The sequence below is a fragment of the Triticum urartu genome, chromosome 4 (genome assembly GCF_003073215.2).
Source record: "Triticum urartu cultivar G1812 chromosome 4, Tu2.1, whole genome shotgun sequence".
In the NCBI taxonomy this organism is placed as follows: Eukaryota; Viridiplantae; Streptophyta; class Magnoliopsida; order Poales; family Poaceae; genus Triticum; species Triticum urartu.
The window spans coordinates 330,602,749-330,623,283 of record NC_053025.1 but is presented as its reverse complement, the minus strand read 5'-3'; the positions used below and the strand labels follow the sequence as shown (position 1 = coordinate 330,623,283).

General features: G+C 46.6%; 1 protein-coding gene across 1 annotated transcript; it reads left to right on the top strand.

The window, feature by feature from the left end:
• Positions 1-9,308: 9,308 nt before the first annotated feature.
• Positions 9,309-10,762, top strand: LOC125554741 (40S ribosomal protein S28-like). The gene is made up of 3 exons (XM_048718183.1): positions 9,309-9,329; positions 9,656-9,756; positions 10,328-10,762. Exons 1-3 carry the CDS (start codon positions 9,309-9,311, stop codon positions 10,524-10,526), a joined length of 321 nt encoding a protein of 106 aa, XP_048574140.1. The 3' UTR covers positions 10,527-10,762.
• Positions 10,763-20,535: the final 9,773 nt, after the last annotated feature.

Sequence of the window (20,535 nt, the reverse complement as noted above, 5' to 3'; positions counted from 1 at the left end):
CCACGGGAAACCAGTTAGCCATGACCTTTTTGTTGCCGTTGGCCACCTCGATGCTCAGCTCGTAGAGTTGCAGGAACTCTGCAGGGTCGGGGGTGCCGTCGTAGCAAGGAGGCAGATATGGCTTGAACTTGCCTGGCTAGATGACGCTACGCAGCTCAGGAGTGAAGGTGCGGCAGCCCGCCGTGGCCACCGAGGCCCGTCGAGGAGGCGGAGCTTGACCTTGGTGTCCCTGCGCCACCATGACAAGTGGTGCATGGCCTTGCCGCAGCAAGCGATCCTGACATGGTGATGCTGGAAGCGGTGGAGCGTTTTCTTGCGGACGGGGAACCTCCTGGCAACTTCCTTCTTCGCGCGTGGGCACACGGTGCGGTGGATCACGCCGCGGGACCACACATCTTGGAGCGAGGACGCCGTCTTGACGCGAGGGAGGCTGAGGCACCCCATGAGCCATGCGCCTTAGCGCGAGGGCGCCATCTTGGTGCTGAGGGGGCGGAGGCGCTCCGTGAGCCACATCGCCCGCAGTCGGGGGTGGGAGAGGCAGCGAGAGGGTTGGTGCAGGAGAGCCCCCCGCAGCGCTGACAAGCTCGACGATGCGGTCCAACCAGTCCTCGTAGAGGTCGTCCGACCGGGCGGTAGTGCAGGAGCTCACGTGCCATGAGCAGCGCGGCCTGTGCATCCGTGGGGCACGGCGAGTGTGAGACGGTGAGAAGGCCGGAGTAAGCGGCGGGGTGGCGGTGCGACCGTCACGGCGCACGGAGGGGTGTAGTGATGAGGCTTGCTGCTTGTTTGCCGCCGGGCCAGTGGCGGCATTGGCGGCTGGTGACGGAGAACGACGGGGAGGTCCGCCGACACGAGTTGTCTGAGCGACACGGGTGGCGAGAGCGGCCCGGCGCTCAGCGTGGGCCCAATGAGCGTCGGCCATGAGCTTGGAGGAGTGGTGGAGCGCGGATCGACAAAGAGGAAAGCTTAAGCGCACCCCTACCTGGCGCGCCAAATGTCGGATTTCGGGTTCCGGCAAAACCCTTGAGGTTCGAACACTAGGGTGCGCACTAAGATCTCTCCCCCTCTCTAGCTTGATCACTCCGTATGATTTCACGGCCTTGCTCGACGAACCCAAAGAACATGAGACACAAGATTTATACTGGTTCGGGCCACCGTTGTGGTGTAATACCCTACTCCAGTGTGGTGTGATGGGTTGCCTCTTGGGCTGAGGATGAACAATTACAAGGGAAGAACAGCCTCACGAGGTGAGGTGTTCTTGTGCTTGTTGTGCTTGTGTGGTTGAGGATCGGAATCCGATGCCTCCCTATGGTGGCGGCTAGTCTTATTTATAGAGGCCCTGGTCCTCTTCCCAAATATTGGGTGGGAAGGGATCCCACAACGGCCAAATTCGAAGGGAGACAACTAGTACAAGCTATCACGACAAAAGTAGTCTTCGCCTGCCAAAGGCTCTGGTGGTGACGCCGTCTTGGGCTCCACGGTGACCTCCGCCCTGCCTTCATGCTGGTCTTGATCTTGTTGCACCGATATGGAAACCTTTGCCTGATGCCTCGGGACTCCTCACCTGCGCTTGCCCCTTTAGCACCAAGGAGGAAACGAGGACACTGCGCCCGCCTGGCGCCCGCCTGGCTCCAGTCGTCATGGCTTGCGTCACAGAAACCTCACGAGGTGTCCCTTGCCTTGATCACTCCGCCCCTCGCGAGCCAGCCTGATGAGGCTGCCCCTGAGGAGGTCTTGCATTGTCCGCCTTGGCCCTCGCAAGGGTGTTGAGTGTTTGCTGGTGAAGATGGGCCGTATAGGGCCGCTGGTGGAGCCACACTGCGGGCCGCAGGCAGGCAAGTCTGGGGACCCCCGTTCCCAGAACACCAACAGTAGAATATGTAGGAACCAATATGAGCATCCAGGTTCCGCTATTGGTTATTGACCGGAGATGAGTCTTGGTCATTTCTACATAGTTCTCAAGCCCGTAGGGTCCGCACGCTTAACGTTTGATGACGATCGGTATTATGAGTTTATGTGTTTTGATGTACCAAAGGTTGTTCAGAGTCCCGGATGTGATCACGGACATGACGGGGAGTCTCGAAATGGTCGAGACATAAAGATTAATATATTGGATGACTATGTTCGGACACCGAATGAGTTCCGGGGGTCACCGGATATATACCGGAGTGCCAGAAGGGTTATCGGAACCACCGGAGAAGTAATGGGCCTTATTGGGCCAAGGGGAGACAGAGAGGGGCTACCAAGGGCTGGCTGCGCTCCCCCCATGGGCCTAGTCTGAATTGTACTAGGGGGATGGGCGACGCCCCCTCCTTCCTCTCTTCCCCCTCCTTCCTTCTTCTCCTGGTAGGACTAGGAAAAGGGGGAGTCCTACTCCTAGTAGCAGGAGGATTCCTCCCCCTTGGCACGCCTATGAGGGCCTACCGGCCTCCCCCTCCCTCCTTTATATACGTGGGGAGGGGGCACCCTAGAACACATCAAAGTTGATCTTAACCGTGTGCGGTGCCCCCCTCCACAGATTTCCACCTCGGTCATATTGTTGTAGTGCTTAGGCGAAGCCCTGCGTCGGTAACTTCATCATCACCATCACCATGCCGTCGTGCTGACGAAACTCTCCCTCGGCCTCAGGTAGATCAAGAGTACGAGGGACGTCATCGAGCTGAACGTGTGCAGATCGAGGAGGTGCCATGCGTTCGTTACTTGGTCGGTTGGATCGCGAAGACGTTCGACTACATCAACTGCGTTACTTAACGCCTCCGCTTTCGTTCTACGAGGGTACGCGGACACACTTTCCCGCTTGTTGCTATATATCACCTAGATGGATCTTGCATGTGTGTAGGATTTTTTTTTTGAAATTACCGCGTTCCCCTATACGCATGACTTGGAGAAGCTCGGTTTCCAAGAGTTTGAGAATATAAAGACGAGGAGAGCTCACCTTAGGACTAAACATGCTTATGCTTTTCGGGTTAAGCTCTACAATGCACTTAATCACTCACATTTTGGTTGCTCGAATTGGGAGCTCTCTACAAGGCCTATGGATCTGAGGAGAATATGCAAATAACTTCTGATATTCGTCCTGAAGATGATATTGAAGATAATATCGACATTTGGGTGGATGTGGATATGCCTCCAGTTTTGCCTAATGTGAGTTTGTCAATCAAATTTGTTAAGTAATTTATATTTTTTATTTCAAAATATTTGGTGTTCATCCCTACTAAACTTGTTTATTTATAATTGTTAGCTTATTTATTATCTTCAAGAAATAGTCGAAAGGGCTGTAGACAAGACGTACTACAGCTATGGCTCCAAGCTTAATTGTGAGGAGAAGGGATATCTTGTCTCATTTATAGATGATGTTGAGACTTTTAAGACCAGTCACTTTATCAGCCCAAAATTTAGTGGGTACGTGCCACTAGTCCACGAGTTGCATGATGGTAACTTCATTGCCAAAAACTTGGTATTATTTGGTTAATGATGGTGAATTCATTGCATACATTCTTCTTAAGTAAACTACAGTGCTAACTATATATGTTACTATTATGTTGTTCAACAGAAGCTTCCAAAGGAGGTTGTGCCTCACATGATGCTTACCGAAGGTCATATGCATATGGTTAGCTTACAACCATTTTCGCCGATGGCTTACCAAAGTGCATACTCTATTTCTTTTAAAGATGCAAGGCTCAATATCAAATAATGGAGCAAACTAATGAATGCGCACACGCAACCAATTGGAGACAACATGAATGTGTGCAAGCCACAAGTTGGCGACAGGTGGATCTCCATTCTCCATTTTGGAGATGGACTGGTTTACCTGTTTTATGTATTTTACCTAAGAGAGAGGAGTAGGTCCTAGGTAGTAGGAACAATTACATAGTGTTGATTATGACTATGATGATGATGAGGAGTTGTTATTATTATGATGATGAGTTATGTGCTAGAATGTGTTAGAATGATGTGTTGTTATATGACTCATAGATGATGATGATGAGGAGGAGGAGGAGGAGTTGTTATGATGATGAGGAGTTGTTATATGACTATGATGATGGTGATGATGATGGTGAGTTGTTATTATGATGATGATGAGTTGTTATTAGGATGATAATGAGTTATTATATCATTGGGTGAAAAGAAACGCCGATTAGATTCAAATGGATGGATCATGATCATAATGATATAACAATCTCTAAATTGCTACTATGTGAAAACTTGTATAATGGTGTATAAATATAGTACAAAACAAAAGAGAAATGGAATACGGAAGGATAATAGTAGCACAGGGTTAGGGCGCACTGCTAGAAATGAGCAGTAGTGCGTGCTGGAACACGCGCTACTGCTAACTGAGTTAGGAGTAGCGGGGGCTTAACCAGAGCTACTGCTAAAAGTTAGTAGTTGCGCTGGCACCCGCGCTACTACGAGGGTTTTCCCTAGTAGTGGTTGTGAATACATAGCGATCAACGTCAAAATGACTCAACAAAATAGAACACGTAATGACCACCACCCTTGCCTACGGAAGCTCTTTGCTCTGCCAGAACTCATGCAAGCATTCGTCCAACCGGTTGACATGCTCGTGGTACATCTGGAGCACGGCCTCGAGCTCCAAGTTGGCTATTTTGTTGGAGATCACCAGCTCGAGGATGCGACGATGATGTTCCTCTACTGCGCCTAGGTGGACACCTGGTCCAAGGAGGCGCTTGAGCCTAGCGACCAGCACGTTGGCATCGTGCGGGTCGCGGACAAGGTGAATGACATGACCCATGCGAACAGCGTGGCCAACCTCTGGTGCAAGTACGACGCAGATGTCCTCTACCCACTCCCAGCGAAGAATGGGGCTACTAATGGGCCATGTACCCAGCTGCAATGCCCTATCGACAGTAGGCAAGCGTTGATGGATCCACTCTTGCTGTGCGGGGCGCCATGCCTCTCACTGTGTGGCACTCCATCAGTCTTGCTATGTGGCACCCCGCATCCTATTGGCACGGACACGCCTACGGTGGACCACCGATCATGTTGTGCGGCGAGCTATGGCCTCTCGGCGGTGACGTGCCTATCTTGATCGGCGCTGCCTCGCCCAGCGCCAAGGGTATGCTCAACCCTGGCGATGAGGCGCAGCACGACGCCGTCCATCACATTGTCGGGGACGCCTTCGGCCTCGACCGGATGTGGTGCATGCACCGTCCGGCTCGTTTCCCTCGTCGAGGACATTGATGGGAGAGTACTTCGATGGTTTGGCATGCTTGGAAAAGTAGAGGGGTTATAGGCTGCGCTTGTGCCTCCGTGTGCCGCATGCCGCTTAGGCTAATGCGCAATTGCCGGTGGCGGGAATCTGATAGGGAAGTGGCGGGAAATGGTGGCGTGTTCACAAAGCACCATCAATTTATGGAAAAATAGCAAATAAGGAAGCGTGAGTTAGCACGATGCGTGTGCCCAATTGAGCAGATCACATCGCACACGGACAGGACTGCAAAACCAGTTGGTGATGACTTCATCAATTACTGATAATTATATGACAGCATGCGTTTGCTCACAACACACACAGCTTGTTAGCAGGAATCGTCTGTGTTATTATCTGTCTTCCCACACAATTCTGATTACTAACTTGTTTACCGAGTATCAGACACATCTGGTTAAGATGAATCATTTCTATTGTTTTGGTTCATCGCAAACAGTTCATCCAAGTGAACTGTATGCCATCTATCGCACACACCTTGATCTAGCCGGCCATTTCTGTTGTTTTGGCTCATCGCAAGCAGTTTGTATGGATCAACTGTATGCCATGATTCGCACGCAATGCTAATCTGAATCGTATTTGATGTATCCGCCATCGTATACAGTTCATTTTACTGGTGATGGTTTTATTACCATATATTGCTTGCGATTCGTGCATCGTGCACAGTTTGGTCGATTGGTCTCCTCATGTGTCCCGGTAGGACCATCCTGCAGTAGTGATGATTTCTACTTGCCTCATGCTTCGACGCCAAGGACATCATGCACAAATGTAGCGGCACACATATAAGTCCCATATGCCGGCCACCATCCTCGAAACAATCCCTCTCACTTAGCCTTTCGAGATTTGGGGACCTGGCAATGTTAAACCCCTCACAAGCCCCCGGCAGCTTCAACTTTGTCTTGGTCGCCATTGATAGGATTACCAAGTGGGTTGAAGACAAGCCCGTAACAAATGCAGAGGCCGATACAGCCATCAAATTCATCTCAAACATCATCCATTGGTTCCACGTGCCACATAGCATCGTCAACAGCAGCTCCAACTTCAGCGCACTAGTATTCCACAACCGTAGGATCACCATCCACTAAGCATCAGTGTTGCACCCGTAGTCTAACAGACAGGTGGACCAGGCCAACAGGCTCATTATATGAAACTTGGGATACACCGTCGAGCCATCCCGTGTTTCCATCCTTCTAAACTTTGCTCCTACTTTGTTGCAAGTGCTATCTTCCACAATCGTACCCTTGTTGGCGTAGATGTGTTGGTATTTTATATGGTGAAAAAGTCTTGCATAAACTTGCCAACACTAATGTTTTGAGGTATAATTTTTTATAATACCATTCACCCCATTTATTCCGTTGCACTCGATCTTACAATCTTGTTCATATATTTTGGAAGTTGTTTTCTTTGACACCTTGTACCGACTTAAGTAGCATATGGCTTGATTAATTTGAAGTTAGGTAGAATGCCTTCATTATAAAAATATTGAGACGACCTTAATTAGTCATATATTATTGATTTTTTATCCTTTACAAAACTTCGTTCACCAAAGACAAAAAATATCCGGTTCACACAATAGTTTCTTTTGCAGATTAGGGAGCGGAGACAAAATTAACGAGGTATTACTTTGTTCGTATGCCAATTGTAGTTGATCAAAGGAAAACCGGCTAATATTTAATTTATCCAATGTGTGGTCCCGCACAAACTCACATGGTTTCATCTACTTATAATTGAAACCATGCCTAAAAATTATACCAAGTTATTTCCCACAGGAACTCACATGGTTTCATATAGTTATAAGTGAAACCATGCCCTAAATCTTACAATGCTCAATTGGTAGAGAAAAGGAAAGCGACTGAAAACTAAGACATAATAGGAAACTAGCTAAACTCTATGTTGACACTGTAACACGACACAAACATGCAAAATAAAAGCCAATAAGACTCAACACATACAATTTAGGTGCACATTTGCCACGTCATCAACCAATTCACTAGGACAATTTAAGGAGGAAAAATTTCAAGAGAACACTTAGACATAACATGAAACTGGCTAAACTAGGCATGTACACTGCTATCTCTTGAGCACTGCGTTGGTTTTCTCTTGAAGAGGAAAGGGTGATGTAGCAAAGTAGCGTAAGTATTTCCCTCCGTTTTTGACAACCAAGGTATCAATCCAATAGGAGGCCACACACAAGTCCCTCGTACCTACACAAACGAATAAGAACCTCGCAACCAACGTGATAAAGGGGTTGTCAATCCCTTCACGGTCACTTACGAGAGTGAGATCTGATAGAGATGATAAGATACTATTTTTGGTAGTTTTATGATAAATATTAAAAGTAAAGATTACAAAATAAAAGGTAATAGAAATAGCTTGTTGACTGAAGATTAATATGATGGAGAATAGACTCGGGGGCCATAGGTTTCACTGGTGGCTTCTCTCAAGATAGCATAAGTATTACGATGGGTGAACAAACTACTGTCGAGCAATTGATAGACAAGCGAATAATTATGAGAATATCTAGGCATGATCATGTATATAGGCATCACGTCTGTGACAAGTAGACCGACTCCTGCCTGCATCTACTACTATTACTCCACACATCGACCGCTATTCAGCATGCATCTAGAGTATTAAGTTCATAAGAACAGAGTAACGCATTAGGTAAGATGACATGATGTAGAGGGATAAACTCAAGCAATATGATATAAACCCCATCTTTTTATCCTCGATGGCAACAATACAATACGTGTCGTTTCCCTTTCTGTCACTGGGATCGAGCACCGCAAGATTGAACCCAAAGCTAAGCACGTCTCCGATTGCAAGAAAGATCAATCTAGTAGGCCAAACCAAACTGATAATTCGAAAAGACTTGCAAAGATAACCAATTATGCATAAAATATTTCAGAGAAGAATCAAATATTGTTCATAGATAGACTTGATCATAAATCCACAATTCACTGGATCTCGACAAACACACCGCAAAAAGAGTTACATCAAATAGATCTCCAGGAAGACCGGGGAGAACTTTGTATTGAGAAACTATGGACCCGAAGGTCTGAAGTAAACTACTCACATATGATCGGAGGGGACATGGAGTTGATGTAGAGGCCCTCCGTTATTGATGCCCTCTCCGGCGGAGCTCCGGAAAAGGCCCCAAGATGGGATCTCTTGGGTACAGAAGGTTGCGGCGGTGGAAATAGGGTTTCGTGGTGCTCCTGGTTGTGTTCAGGGTATATGAGTATATATAGGAGGAAGAAGTAGGTTGGTTGAGCCACGAGGGGCCCATGAGGGGGGGGCAGGGGGGTAGGCGCGCCCCTGCCTCGTGGACTCCTTGTTCGTTTCTTGACGTCCACTCCAAGTCCTCTAGATCATGTTTGTTCCAAAAATCACGTTCCCGAAGGTTTCATTCCGTTTGATATTCCTTTTCTGCAAAACACTGAAATAGGCAAAAAAATAACAGCAATTTGGGTTAATAGGTTAGTCCCAAAAAAATATAAAAGTGTAAAATAAAGCCCATTAACATCCAAAGCATATAATATAAGGGCCGCATATCTTATCCCACAAAGCCGGCATATGTTATCCCACACGACAAGGCATTGCCGTCCGTTCACCTTATCCTTGCCCGCCCAAAAAAACAACCGCATCCACTTATTTATCTCCTCAAGCACCCAGGCCGAGGCCTCCACAATCATCAGGTGATGTACCGGTCTTGCAGAGACAATAGATTGCACCAGGATCAGTCGGCCAGGTCGTTGAATCACCCCCCTTTGCCATGCTGGAACAAAGTACCTCACTTTGTCCAGCATGGGCTGCCAATCCGCTTGACAGCCTCTTAACCGCAAGCTGTAGTCCAAGGTACCTGCACGGGAACTCTGGCATGTCACACTGCAGCAGCGCAGCCACCCTCTGTTTGTCCTTCATATCGCCCCTAATCACAATGGCCGATGATTTCCGGTAGTTCACACTAAGCCCCGATGCTTCACGAAATGCTTCCAAGGCCTCCTTCACGAAGCTCAGATCCAAGGCAGTAGGTTTAACGAACAACGCCACGTCGTTAGCATATATGGAGATCCTTTGCATGGCCGTGATACCAGGGAAGGTGCTGAGCACGCCAACCTCCATAGCTCTCTACATGAGCTTCGTCAGAGCGTCCATTGCAATGACGAAGAGTAGCGATGAGATAGGGTCTCCCTGACGCAGCCCATAAGCGTGCCCAAAACTCTTCCCAACCACCTTGTTGACGATCACCTTGGTGGTTGCGGATTGGAGTAGAGGCCTAGAATTGCAATGAAATTTTTTGAAAGAAGTCGTGAAAAAACCCTAGAGAGAAGCAGCAGTCGTTTGGGCTTTAGGCCCAACAGACCATTCGCTCGCATACGATGCGGCAGGCAGCGCAACCTTATATAAGCATCAGACGAGCGCTAGGGTTTTACCTTTGTCTTCTTTCCGCCCTACTTGCGCCTGCGCCGCCGCCTCCGTCGTTGTAGCAGAAGCAGCGATCCCCCGTCACCAACAGCCGAAGAAAGGTTGTCACATCCCTCCACTATGCCTATTCACCCGTGGCTCTACGGATCTGCAGGCTTTATCTCTACGTTTGGTGCTGGATTTAGTTGCTGTGATTGATGATCGTGTTGCCTAGTTTCCTTGGGAGTTTCGTTCCCGATGGTGTTGCTTTATCGTTTGTTGAGATGCTCCTTTCATTTTCCACTTGTAATGCTTAGTTTTGTGCCGATGTTGGTAGCCACTGTTTAGATCTCAAATAAACCCTGGGTTCTTAGTTGCAAAATTCTTGCTGAATATCTGTATGGATGAGTAATTGGACCTTATTGTTAAACATATTTTAGTTGGAGCTGTATTATGCCTCGGTAGTTATTTTGCTGCCGATTTCTTGGTTGGACCCGTCAGAAAAGTATGCAAAACAGGGCCTCTGAATTGCTTGCTTTTCGGTGACCGCTTACTTATGGATCACTTGCTAGCATGTAGGCATTCGTTTTTTATTTGGATCTCCATACATGATTTGGGTGCTCTCCTGTATTATCTGAATTGCAATTGAATTGTACACCAGCATTTGCCTAATGCAATTCCTTGCGTTTGCAGCATGGATACCCAGGTCAAGCTCGCAGTCGTGGTGAAGGTGATGGGCCGCACCGGCTCCAGGGGTCAGGTGACCCAGGTCAGGGTGAAGTTCCTGGATGACCAGAACCGTCTCATCATGAGGAACGTCAAGGGCCCTGTTCGTGAGGGCGACATCCTCACCCTGCTCGAGTCTGAGCGGGAGGCCAGGAGGCTGCGCTGAGCGGCTGCTTTTCCTGTCTTCGGAAGTAAACTCTACTGCATTTAAATCAACTTCTTGAATGCTGGCTTTGTCTTTTGCCTAGGCTATGGAAATGTAAGCAGTACTTAATATGTTGCAGTTTTCTTCTGTTGCCTGAATTAAAGTGCACTTGATGTTGTGAGACTTGATAATCCTTGCACACCTCTGGGTTATTTGAATTGATTGGATGAATGATATATTGTATCCTATGATTTGAGGGCTGGTATAAATCTGAATCGCTTCTACTTGTAAATTTATGATGTACCTGTGGTGACCTCTGCCCTTGAACACTTGAACTGGAAAATTCAGCAGTTCTCTCTCACAATATTGCTACCGCTAATAATAGTGAATGCAATTTGGGTTACATGTTCATCTTTTGTTAGCTTATAGTTGTAATTCTCCTGGATTACGAAAGCCTGTTACATGCACTTGAGGTGACTGGCTGATCGTGGGCACGTCTGATCCGAGTGCTTCATTGAGTTGGTTTGGCACAAGCTCAGCTCCTTCGACTTGGCATCATGATCATTGGCATGCTCACTGTGCTCTTTTGGTATCGTTTTAGTAGGAAAGCCAAATCTGCTCATTTCGTTGAGTTGCGCCACTTGTCTGTTCTTGCTCGGCATCAAGTCGACCTAACAACTGCTGCTCACTCAACATCATTTTCACCTTCTGATATGCTCAGCCTTGGCAAAACTGAGAACGAACACAACAAGGATCTCAGTTTGAGTAAATTCGTGTATCATCCTGTAGGATGAGGAGAGGTGTCTAGAGGAGGTAATACACCCTTAACAAAACATTTCAAACAAGCATGACAAGAGTATATGAGACTTCAACCCATAGAGGGTAACGGTTGCGCGAGTCCACGGGGGGCTCCATCCATGAAGGGTCTACAAAGACGCAACCTTCTAAAAGGTAATAAATGGTGTGTTGATGATGAACTCCTTACTCTTGTGTTTCAAATGATAGTCTCCCCAACACTCAACTCTCTCACTGATTTAGATTTGGTGGAAAAATGATTTGAGTGGAAAGCAATTTGGGAAGGCTAGAGATCAAGGTTCTTGTGGTTAGATTGGAATACTATGGTCTCAACACTTGAGTAGGTGGTTCTCTCTCAGAAAATGAATCCTAAAAGTGTAGGCACGTTCTGATGACTCTCTCCATGAATGGAGGTTGGATGAAAGGGTGTATAGCCTCCACACAAAATCTAGCCGTTACACACAATTTACCAAACTCGGTGGGATCGAATCGAGAAACTCGGTCAGACTGATTTAGTTCAAAATTTGAACGTGAGGATGTTCGGTGGGACCGATGTGCTAGGGTTAGGGTAAAACTTTAACTCGGTTTGACCGCTTACGCAAACTCGGTGGGACCGATTTTGATAATAAGCAAAAGAGTTGATCAAGCAAACTCGGTGGGACTGGAATTATTGCAACAGGTAACAGAGAGTTTGCAAACCCATCTCGGTTAGATCAAGATCCCATCAGTGAGACCGAACTGACTAGGGTTTCTAGCAGTGGCTATGTCAAATGAACTCGGTGGCGCCGGATAGATCAAATCGGTGGGGCCGAGTTTGACTTTTGGTTTGGGACATTGTGGATATGAGAAAGTGGTTGAGGGCTTTTAGAGCATATCACTAAGCATTTTAAGCAAGCAAGCCATTAAGCAACACCTCATTCCCTTTTAATAGTATTGCCTTTTTCTATGAACTCAATGTCATGTTGGATCACTAAAATAAAAATATAGAGTCTTGAGCTTTTTGAGCTTTTGCCAATCTTCTGCCCTTAGCATCTTGAAGGGGTTCCATATCCTCTTGTCCATGCCACTTCATTGTTGAACTCATCTGAAATATACTAGATAAAAGTCTTAGTCCAACAAGAGATATGTTGACATTAATTACCAAAATCACCCAGGAAACAGTTATGCTTTCAATCTCCCTCTTTTTGGTAATTGCTGACAACATACATCAAAGATTTAGATAAATATACGAAGACTAGCAAGTAAAGCTTTGGAAAGACATGTAATATGCATAGGCTTCCCCTACATGTATGCATTCATGTAAATATTGAATATAAGAGTATGTGAATGCATAAGCATGATAGAGCAAGCAATGAGTTACATGTATCTTGGCTATATGCATCAGAGCAAATGATGTGAATAAAGGAAGTGTACATTCATGTTCATGAGTCCTTGCAAACAATATGTACATCAGCAAGAGATCATCATGCACATGAGTGTGATGCATATACTTACCTTGTGGTCTTGAGCTGGCTTTGGAAAAGATGAGCCTGAGTAAACAAGGTTAGATAACACAGAAACATATACTAAACAAAGTAAGAATAGCAAACCACAAGAGTACCAAGATTGGAATGACATGTAGTGAGTGAGTACTGGGTACTCTATTTGAGTATAGACATGTCCCCAAAGAGTAAATATATGCAATGAATTCTAAGATTTCCTTCTCTTAGATGTCTTTCTCCCCCTGAATATTATATGGGATACTGGGAGAAGATAGGGACAAGAAAATCAGAGCAAAATGAGAAAAACAACACAAAGCAATCATAACACATACTAACATGCCTTTCTCGTCTTAAAGACATGTGACTTCTCTCCTCTTGAAAACCAGTCATCTGTGGTCTCTCTCCCTTTGATGTGATTAAGCACTCCCCCCTTTGATGTAATTAAGTTTTGATGTAATCTCTCTCTCCCCCTTTGAAATCAATTTCCATGAAGGGATCTTCTGGAGTGTGAGTCGAATAGGTTTGGTCCTTGAGTCACATGACAAAGCAACATATAGAGTATGATGAAGTGGAGCTGAAACAAATATGCATGATGCAAATGACAAAGTGTCTCCTCAGAAGTAAAATCGGTAACACCGAGTTGTTTTCTTCGGTGGCACCGGAGTAGTTTGGTTAGACCAAAAAAGACAAACCGGTGAGGCCGAGTTCATAGAGAGGAAACAGTTTTCATCTCAGCTCACTAGGCAAATAAGATCTCACAAAGATTTGCAAGGAATTTACTAAAGGATTTGCAATGAATTGGGTGCAGGGAATGCAGAACATAATAGAGAAAAGAAAAGAAGTCTGGATGAAGTTTTTTTTGATTAAAGAAGGGGAACAAATATGCAAGAGACAAATGCAAGAACTCAGAGAAACACTAGAGAACTTCATCTAGAATTGATCGGCAAGAAAGTCACCCATGTTAGAGTATATTGACTGAGGAGTCAAGAGAGAACACTTGATCGTAGGTCATACTCATCGTTTAAGCTCAAAATGGGGTTACCATTTTTCATTTAAGCATCTTGATGTATTCACATCTTGTTGAGCTACTTTGACCCATGAATTGGGGTAAAGCTTCTCTAAGATGGAATAACAAACCTTGGGTGGTGGTGTTGATCTTGATCATGTAGTTGAACTTGTGTGGGATGCTCAAGATTGATGTAGCTCATCAATGAGGTGGGAGTACCTCTTGTAGTTTGAGTTCATCTACCTACATGGGTTAGTCTTGCAAGGAAGAGCACTTGTGTATCCAAAATGACAATCATATTTGATATCAAATGAAAGTTGATATGGAGAAATTGTCAAAGGATATGTTGAAAAGGTTTCAAGCTTGTCTTCAACCACCATGTTGTAGAGACTTGGTGATGTAGAGATTGCTTAAGATTTGAGTGAGCGACAATCTCATAGAATTAGATTCATCCAAGTACCTATAAGGGTTAGATAGCATGCAATGGTACAAGTATATTCAAGACATATGATCATCATCATAAGAGAAATATTAAGGATTAGTCAAAGGCTCATGCCTTGCATGTATCCAAATGGAGTTTCTACTCCAAGTTTGAGGCATTAATGATGTTCAATTCACCTCTCAAACGGCAAAATATTTTCTCATCAAGCGGTTTGGTGAATATATCCACTAATTGCTTATCGGTATGAACATGCTTAAGATCAATGTCCACTTTGGCAACATGATCTCGAATGAAATGATGACGAACTTCAATATGCTTAGTTCGAGAATGTTGCACGGGATTGTGAGCAATCTTAATAGCACTTTCATTGTCACAAAGCAATGGAACATGTTTCACATAGATCCCATAATCTTTAAGAGTTTGGGTCATCCAAAGTAATTGAGCACAACATGAACAGCGGCAATGTATTCCGCTTCAGCGATAGATAAGGATACCAAGTTTTGTTTCTTGGAGGACCAAGACACAAGAGATCTACCAAGAAATTGACAAGTACCCGAGGTGGACTTTCTATCAACCTTTTCTCCGTCATAGTCCTAGTCAGAATAGCCAACAAGATCAAAAGAAGACCTTTTAGGATATCAAATGCCAAAATTTGGTGTATGAATTAAGTATCTCATTACCCTTTTCACAGCCTTAAGATGACATTCTTTGGGGGTCGCTTGATATTGTTGGGGAACATAGTATTTAAAAAATTTCCTACGATCACGCAAGATCTATCTAGGAGAAGCATAGCAACGAGTGGGGAGAGCGTGTCCATGTACCCTCGTAGACCGAAAGCGGAAGTGTTTAGTAACACGGTTGATGTAGTCGAACGTCTTAGCGATCCAACCGATCAAGTACCGAATGCACGACACCTTTGTGATCTGCACACGTTCAGCTCGGTGACGTCCCTCGAACTCTAGATCCAGCTGAGGTCAAGGGAGAGTTTCGTCAGCACGACGGCGTGGTGACGGTGATGATGAAGTTACCGACGCAGGGCTTCGCCTAAGCACTATGACAATATGACCGAGGTGGAAAACTGTGGAGGGGGGCACCGCACACGGCTAAAGATTAACTTGCGTGTCTATGGGGTGCCCCTTCCCCCGTATATAAAGGAGGGGAGGAGGAGGAGGGCCGACAACAAGGGGCGCGCCAAAAGGGGGGATTCCTACTCCTAGTGGGAGTAGGTTTCCCCATTTCCTAGTCCAAGTAGGAGAAGAAGGAAGGAGAGGGGAGGGAGAAGGAAAGAGGGGTGGGGGGGGGGGGGCCGCCCCCTCCCTAGTCCAATTCAGACCAGCCCATGGGGGGGCGCTGCCTGTTGGGGAACCCAGTAATTTAAAAAAAATTCCTACGCACACGCAAGATCCATCTAGGTGATGCATATCAACGAGAGGGGGAGAGTATGTCTACGTACCCTCGTAGACCGAAAACGGAAGCGTTATGAAATGTGGTTGATGTAGTCGAACGTCTTTGCAGTCCAACCGATCAAGTACCGAACGCACGACACCTCCGCGATCTGCACACATTCAGCTCGGTGACGTCCCTCGTACTCTTGATCCAGTTGAGGCCGAGGGAGAGTTTCGTCAGCACGGCGGCGTGATGACGGTGATAATGAAGTTACCGACGCAGGGCTTCACCTAAACACTACAACGATATGACCGAGGTGGAAATCTGTGGAGGGGGGAACCACACACGGCTAAACAATCAACTTGTGTGTCTATGGGGTGCCCCCATCCCCGTATATAAAGGGGGGGGGGAGGAGGAGAGGGCCGGCCTAGCAGGAGGCGCGCCCAAGGGGGGCAATCCTACTCGAAGTAGGTTTGCCCCCCCTCTTTCCTATTCCTACTTGGAGAAGGAGGAAGGAGGAGGAGCGGAGAAGGAAAGGGGGGCCGGCTCCCCAAACCCTAAACCAATTTGTTTGGGCCTAGGGGGGCGCCCCACCACTTGCCTACTGCCCTCTTTCTCCACTAGGGCCCATTAAGGCCCATTGACTCCCCCGGGGGGTTCCGGTAACCTCGTGGTACTCCGAAAAATGCCCGAACTCATCTGGAACCATTCCGGTGTCCAAACATAGCCTTCCAATATATCGATCTTTATGTCTCGACCATTTCGAGACTCATCGTCATGTCCGTGATCACATCTGGGACTCCGAACTACCTTCGGTACATCAAAACACATAAACTCATAATACCGATCGTCATCGAACGTTAAGCGTGCGGACCCTACGGGTTCGAGAACTAGACATGACTGAGACTCACTTCCGGTCAATAACCAATAGTGGAACCTGGATGCTCATATTGGTTCCTACATATTCTACGAAGATCTTTATCGGTCAAACCGCATAACAACATACGATGTTACCTTTGTCATCGGTATGTTACTTGTCTGAGATTCGATTGTCGGTATCATCACAGCTAGTTCAATCTCGTTACCGGCAAGTCTATTTACTCGTTCCGTAATGCATCATCCCGCAACTAACTCATTAGTCACATTGCTTGCAAGGCTTATAGTGATGTGCACTACCAATAGGGCCCAGAGATACCTCTCCGATACACGGAGTGACAAATCCTAATCTTGATCTATGACAACTCAACAAACGCCATTAGAGACACATGTAGAGCATCTTTATAATCACCCAGTTACGTTGTGATGTTTGATAGCACACAAGGTGTTCCTCCGGTATTCAGGAGTTGCATAATCTCATAGTCATAGGAACATGTATAAGTTATGGAGAAAGCAATAGCAATGAACTAAACGATCATAGTGCTAAGCTAACGGATGGTTCAAGTCAATCACATCATTCTCTAATGATGTGATCCCGTTCATCAAATGACAACTCTTGTCCATGGCTAGGAAACTTAACCATCTTTATGTAATGCCGTCGATGCGGCTATATCTCCCACGTGTCGAAGTACGACTTAGAGGCATAACCGCATTGAAAGCAATGTCGCAAGTGAGGTAATCTTCACACAACCCATGTAATACATAAGGGAAAAGAGACATAGTTGGCTTACACTCGCCACTTCACACAAATACATGAATAAAGCATTACAACATCCAAATACAGTAAGGTCCGACTACGGAACCAAAATAAAAGAAGAACCCCAAATGCGACAAGGTCCCCGACCGACCCCAACTGGGCTCCACTACTGCTCAACTAGAACAAAACAACACAAAGGACAAGATCTTCATTGAGCTCCTCCTGAGCTTGGTTGCGTCATCTGCACGGACTCATGGGCACCTGCAAGCTGGTTTGGAAGTATCTGTGAGCCACGGGGACTCAACAATCTCCCACCCTCGCGATCAAGACTATTTAAGCTTATGGGTAAGGTAAAAGGTATGAGGTGGAGCTGCAGCAAGCGACTAGCATATATGGTGGCTAACATACGCAAATGAGAGCGAGAAGAGAAGGCAAAGCACGGTCGATAAAAGTATGATCAAGAAGTGATCCTAGAACAACCTACGTCAAGCATAACTCCAACACCGTGTTCACTTCCCGGACTCCGCCGGAAAGAGACCATCACGGTTACACACGCAGTTGATTCATTTTAATTAAGTTAAGGTTCAGGTTATCTACCACCAGACATTAACAAATTCCCATCTGCCCATAACCGCGGGCACGGCTTTCAAAAGTTCAAATCCCTGCAAGGGTGTCCCAACTTAGCCCATGACAAGCTCTCACGGTCAACGAAGGAATAGACCTCCTCCCGAGACATTCCGATCAGACTCGGTATCCCGGTTCTACAAGACATCCTCGACAATGGTAAAATAAGTCCAGGAAAACCACCCGATGCGCCGACATCCCGATAGGAGCTGCACATATCTCGTTCTCAGGGCACACCGGATAAGCTAAGCGTACGGGAGCCAACGTAACCCAAGTTGCCAAGGGACGGCCCCGCACGGTGCTCCGGGTTGGACCAGCACTTAGAGAAGCACTGGCCCAAGGGGGTTAAAATAAGATGACCCTTGGGCTGGACTAACCCAAGGGAAAAAGAGGCTAGGTGGCAAATGGTAAAACCAAGGTTGGGCCTTGCTGGAGGAGTTTTATTCAAAGAGAACTCTCAAGGGGTTCCCATTATAACCCAACCGCGTAAGGAACGCAAAATCCGGGAACATAACACCGATATGACGGAAACTAGGGCGGCAAGAGTGGAACAAAACACCAGGCATAAGGCCGAGCCTTCCACCCTTTACCAAGTATATAGATGCATTAATTAAATAAGATATATTATGATATCCCAACAAGTAAACATGTTCCAACAAGGAACAACATCTCCATGTTCCAACAAGGAACAAACTTCAATCTTCACCTGCAACTAACAACGCTATAAGAGGGGCTGAGCAAAGCGGTAACATAGCCAAACAACGGTTTGCTAGGACAAGGTGGGTTAGAGGCTTGGTTCAACAATATGGGAGGCATGATCAACAACTGGTAGGTATCGCAGCATAGGCATAGCAAAAGAGCGAGCATCTACCAAGCAAAGATAGAAGTGATTTCAAGGGTATGATCATCTTTCCCAAAATCCCGCAAGGAAGAAGAACGAGTCCATGAAGAACATAAAAAGACGAAGTTGAACGAATCCTCACAACACGACGTTATCAGAACCAACCCGAAGAAGCAACACCGGAAAGAAGCAAACAACATAGTAAACAATCAACACATAGACATGGCATGATGCACAATCAAGTATGATGCATGTCCGGTTTAATGAAGCATGGCATGGCAAAGTGCACAAAGAATCCTACAAATTAAGTGGAGCTCATTATGCAACGGAGTTGCATATTGAAGAAAACACCACATGACTTATTTAGTTCTCTCTCGTTTATGTACCCAACAAGATTAAATGTTGTTAGCATGGCAAGAGATGAAGCATAAAGAAACTACACATCTAGTCAAGGTTAAATGAGGCCGGAAGCAACGAACAACAAATCCGGAAACTCCTCATGTGCATATATTAGGTTAGGTCCTGTTCTGCCCTAAACCATATTTTTAGAGTTTTTTAACATGCAAAACAAGTACACCATGTTAAACTAGGCATTTTTCTACCCCATTTACATATAAAGATTATTTAAAACCGAGCTACGGTTATTCAGTTGTGAATTAAATAATTTTAACATGGCATAGGAGCAAATTTAAACAAACATCATTTAAACATTTTGAACCTGGATGAAAGTTGGATATTATGAATCTAGACAAAATTCTAAGCAAGTTTCATGTATAATTCAATTTAATCCGATGCACCAATTGTGAGTTATTATATGCATGAAACTAGGGGGGTTTTCTGTAAAATCTGCCGTCTCAGGATTAATAGAAAAAAACGTTCTGCGAGAAAAACAATATGTCCTGGGCCGAATCTGGCCGGCCCAAAAGTGCACAGAGATAGGGGCTGCTCACTAGGCCTCATGGGCCGGTCGGTGGAGGAGGTTGGGCAGGCCAAATCTGGCTTGGGCCTTGGGAGGCTGCGGTGGCCTAGGCAGGCAGGTCAGCGCGGGCGTTGACTCGATCTTGAGCAGCAGTTAGATGCAGGGGGCTGGGACAATGCGTCGCTCTCCTTGCGAAGCAGAAGCCGGGGATGTCGGGGAATAGGTGGATCCGGGAGATGTGTGGGAGGCTGGATCCAACGGTGAGGAGGACTTGGACGGCGTCAGAGATGTCCGGTGGTGGTGGCCGCGACTCCATGGGGATGGTGCCATGGGTTCCTGCAAGAAGAAGAGATGGAGAGGTGAGGGGCATCCAGAGGGAGCAGATAAAAGAGAAAGGAGGGACATGGCAAGGAGCGGGACGACCTGGCATGAGGCTGCTTTGGCTAGCTCCAGCGGCAGCGCGGTCGACGCCGGAGGGAGGCGTGCGTGCGGAGAGGCGGTGAGGTGACGAGCGGGATGCGGCGCGCGAGGGAGGGGGCTCAGCTGCAGAAGAGGTCCGGTGGGGTAGTTCGTGGAGGAGGGCACATGCACGGCTAAAGCCCCGGTGGAGTCCCGGCGTGGAGATCAAGAGGAGGTGGCCTCGGGCATGAGAAAGGGATCGAGGGGAAGGCTCAGATGGAATCTTGTTGGTCTGGGACCGAGGAGAAGGGGATCGGGGAGGATCCCGATGTTATTTGAGTGTGGCGGCGGCAAGGGGGGAGGATGGGACATTGTCCCTAGATTTTAGGGTTGCTACCTAGGGGATTGGTCTATATGTAGTAAGTGGATTTTTGGATAGGGGCATTAGGTCCCTCCGATCTTAATCGGACGGACGGGAAAATTAGGTTAGGTAGCCCAAAGAGA

Excerpts from the sequence above, each read along its gene's own strand:
- LOC125554741 (XM_048718183.1), top strand. The coding sequence starts at position 9,309 with ATGGCCGTGATACCAGGGAAG. Across the intron at positions 9,330-9,655 it reads TGGCCGTGATACCAGGGAAG|GGTTTTACCTTTGTCTTCTT; the intron begins GTGCTGAGCACG and ends GACGAGCGCTAG. Across the intron at positions 9,757-10,327 it reads TCACCAACAGCCGAAGAAAG|CATGGATACCCAGGTCAAGC; the intron begins GTTGTCACATCC and ends TTGCGTTTGCAG.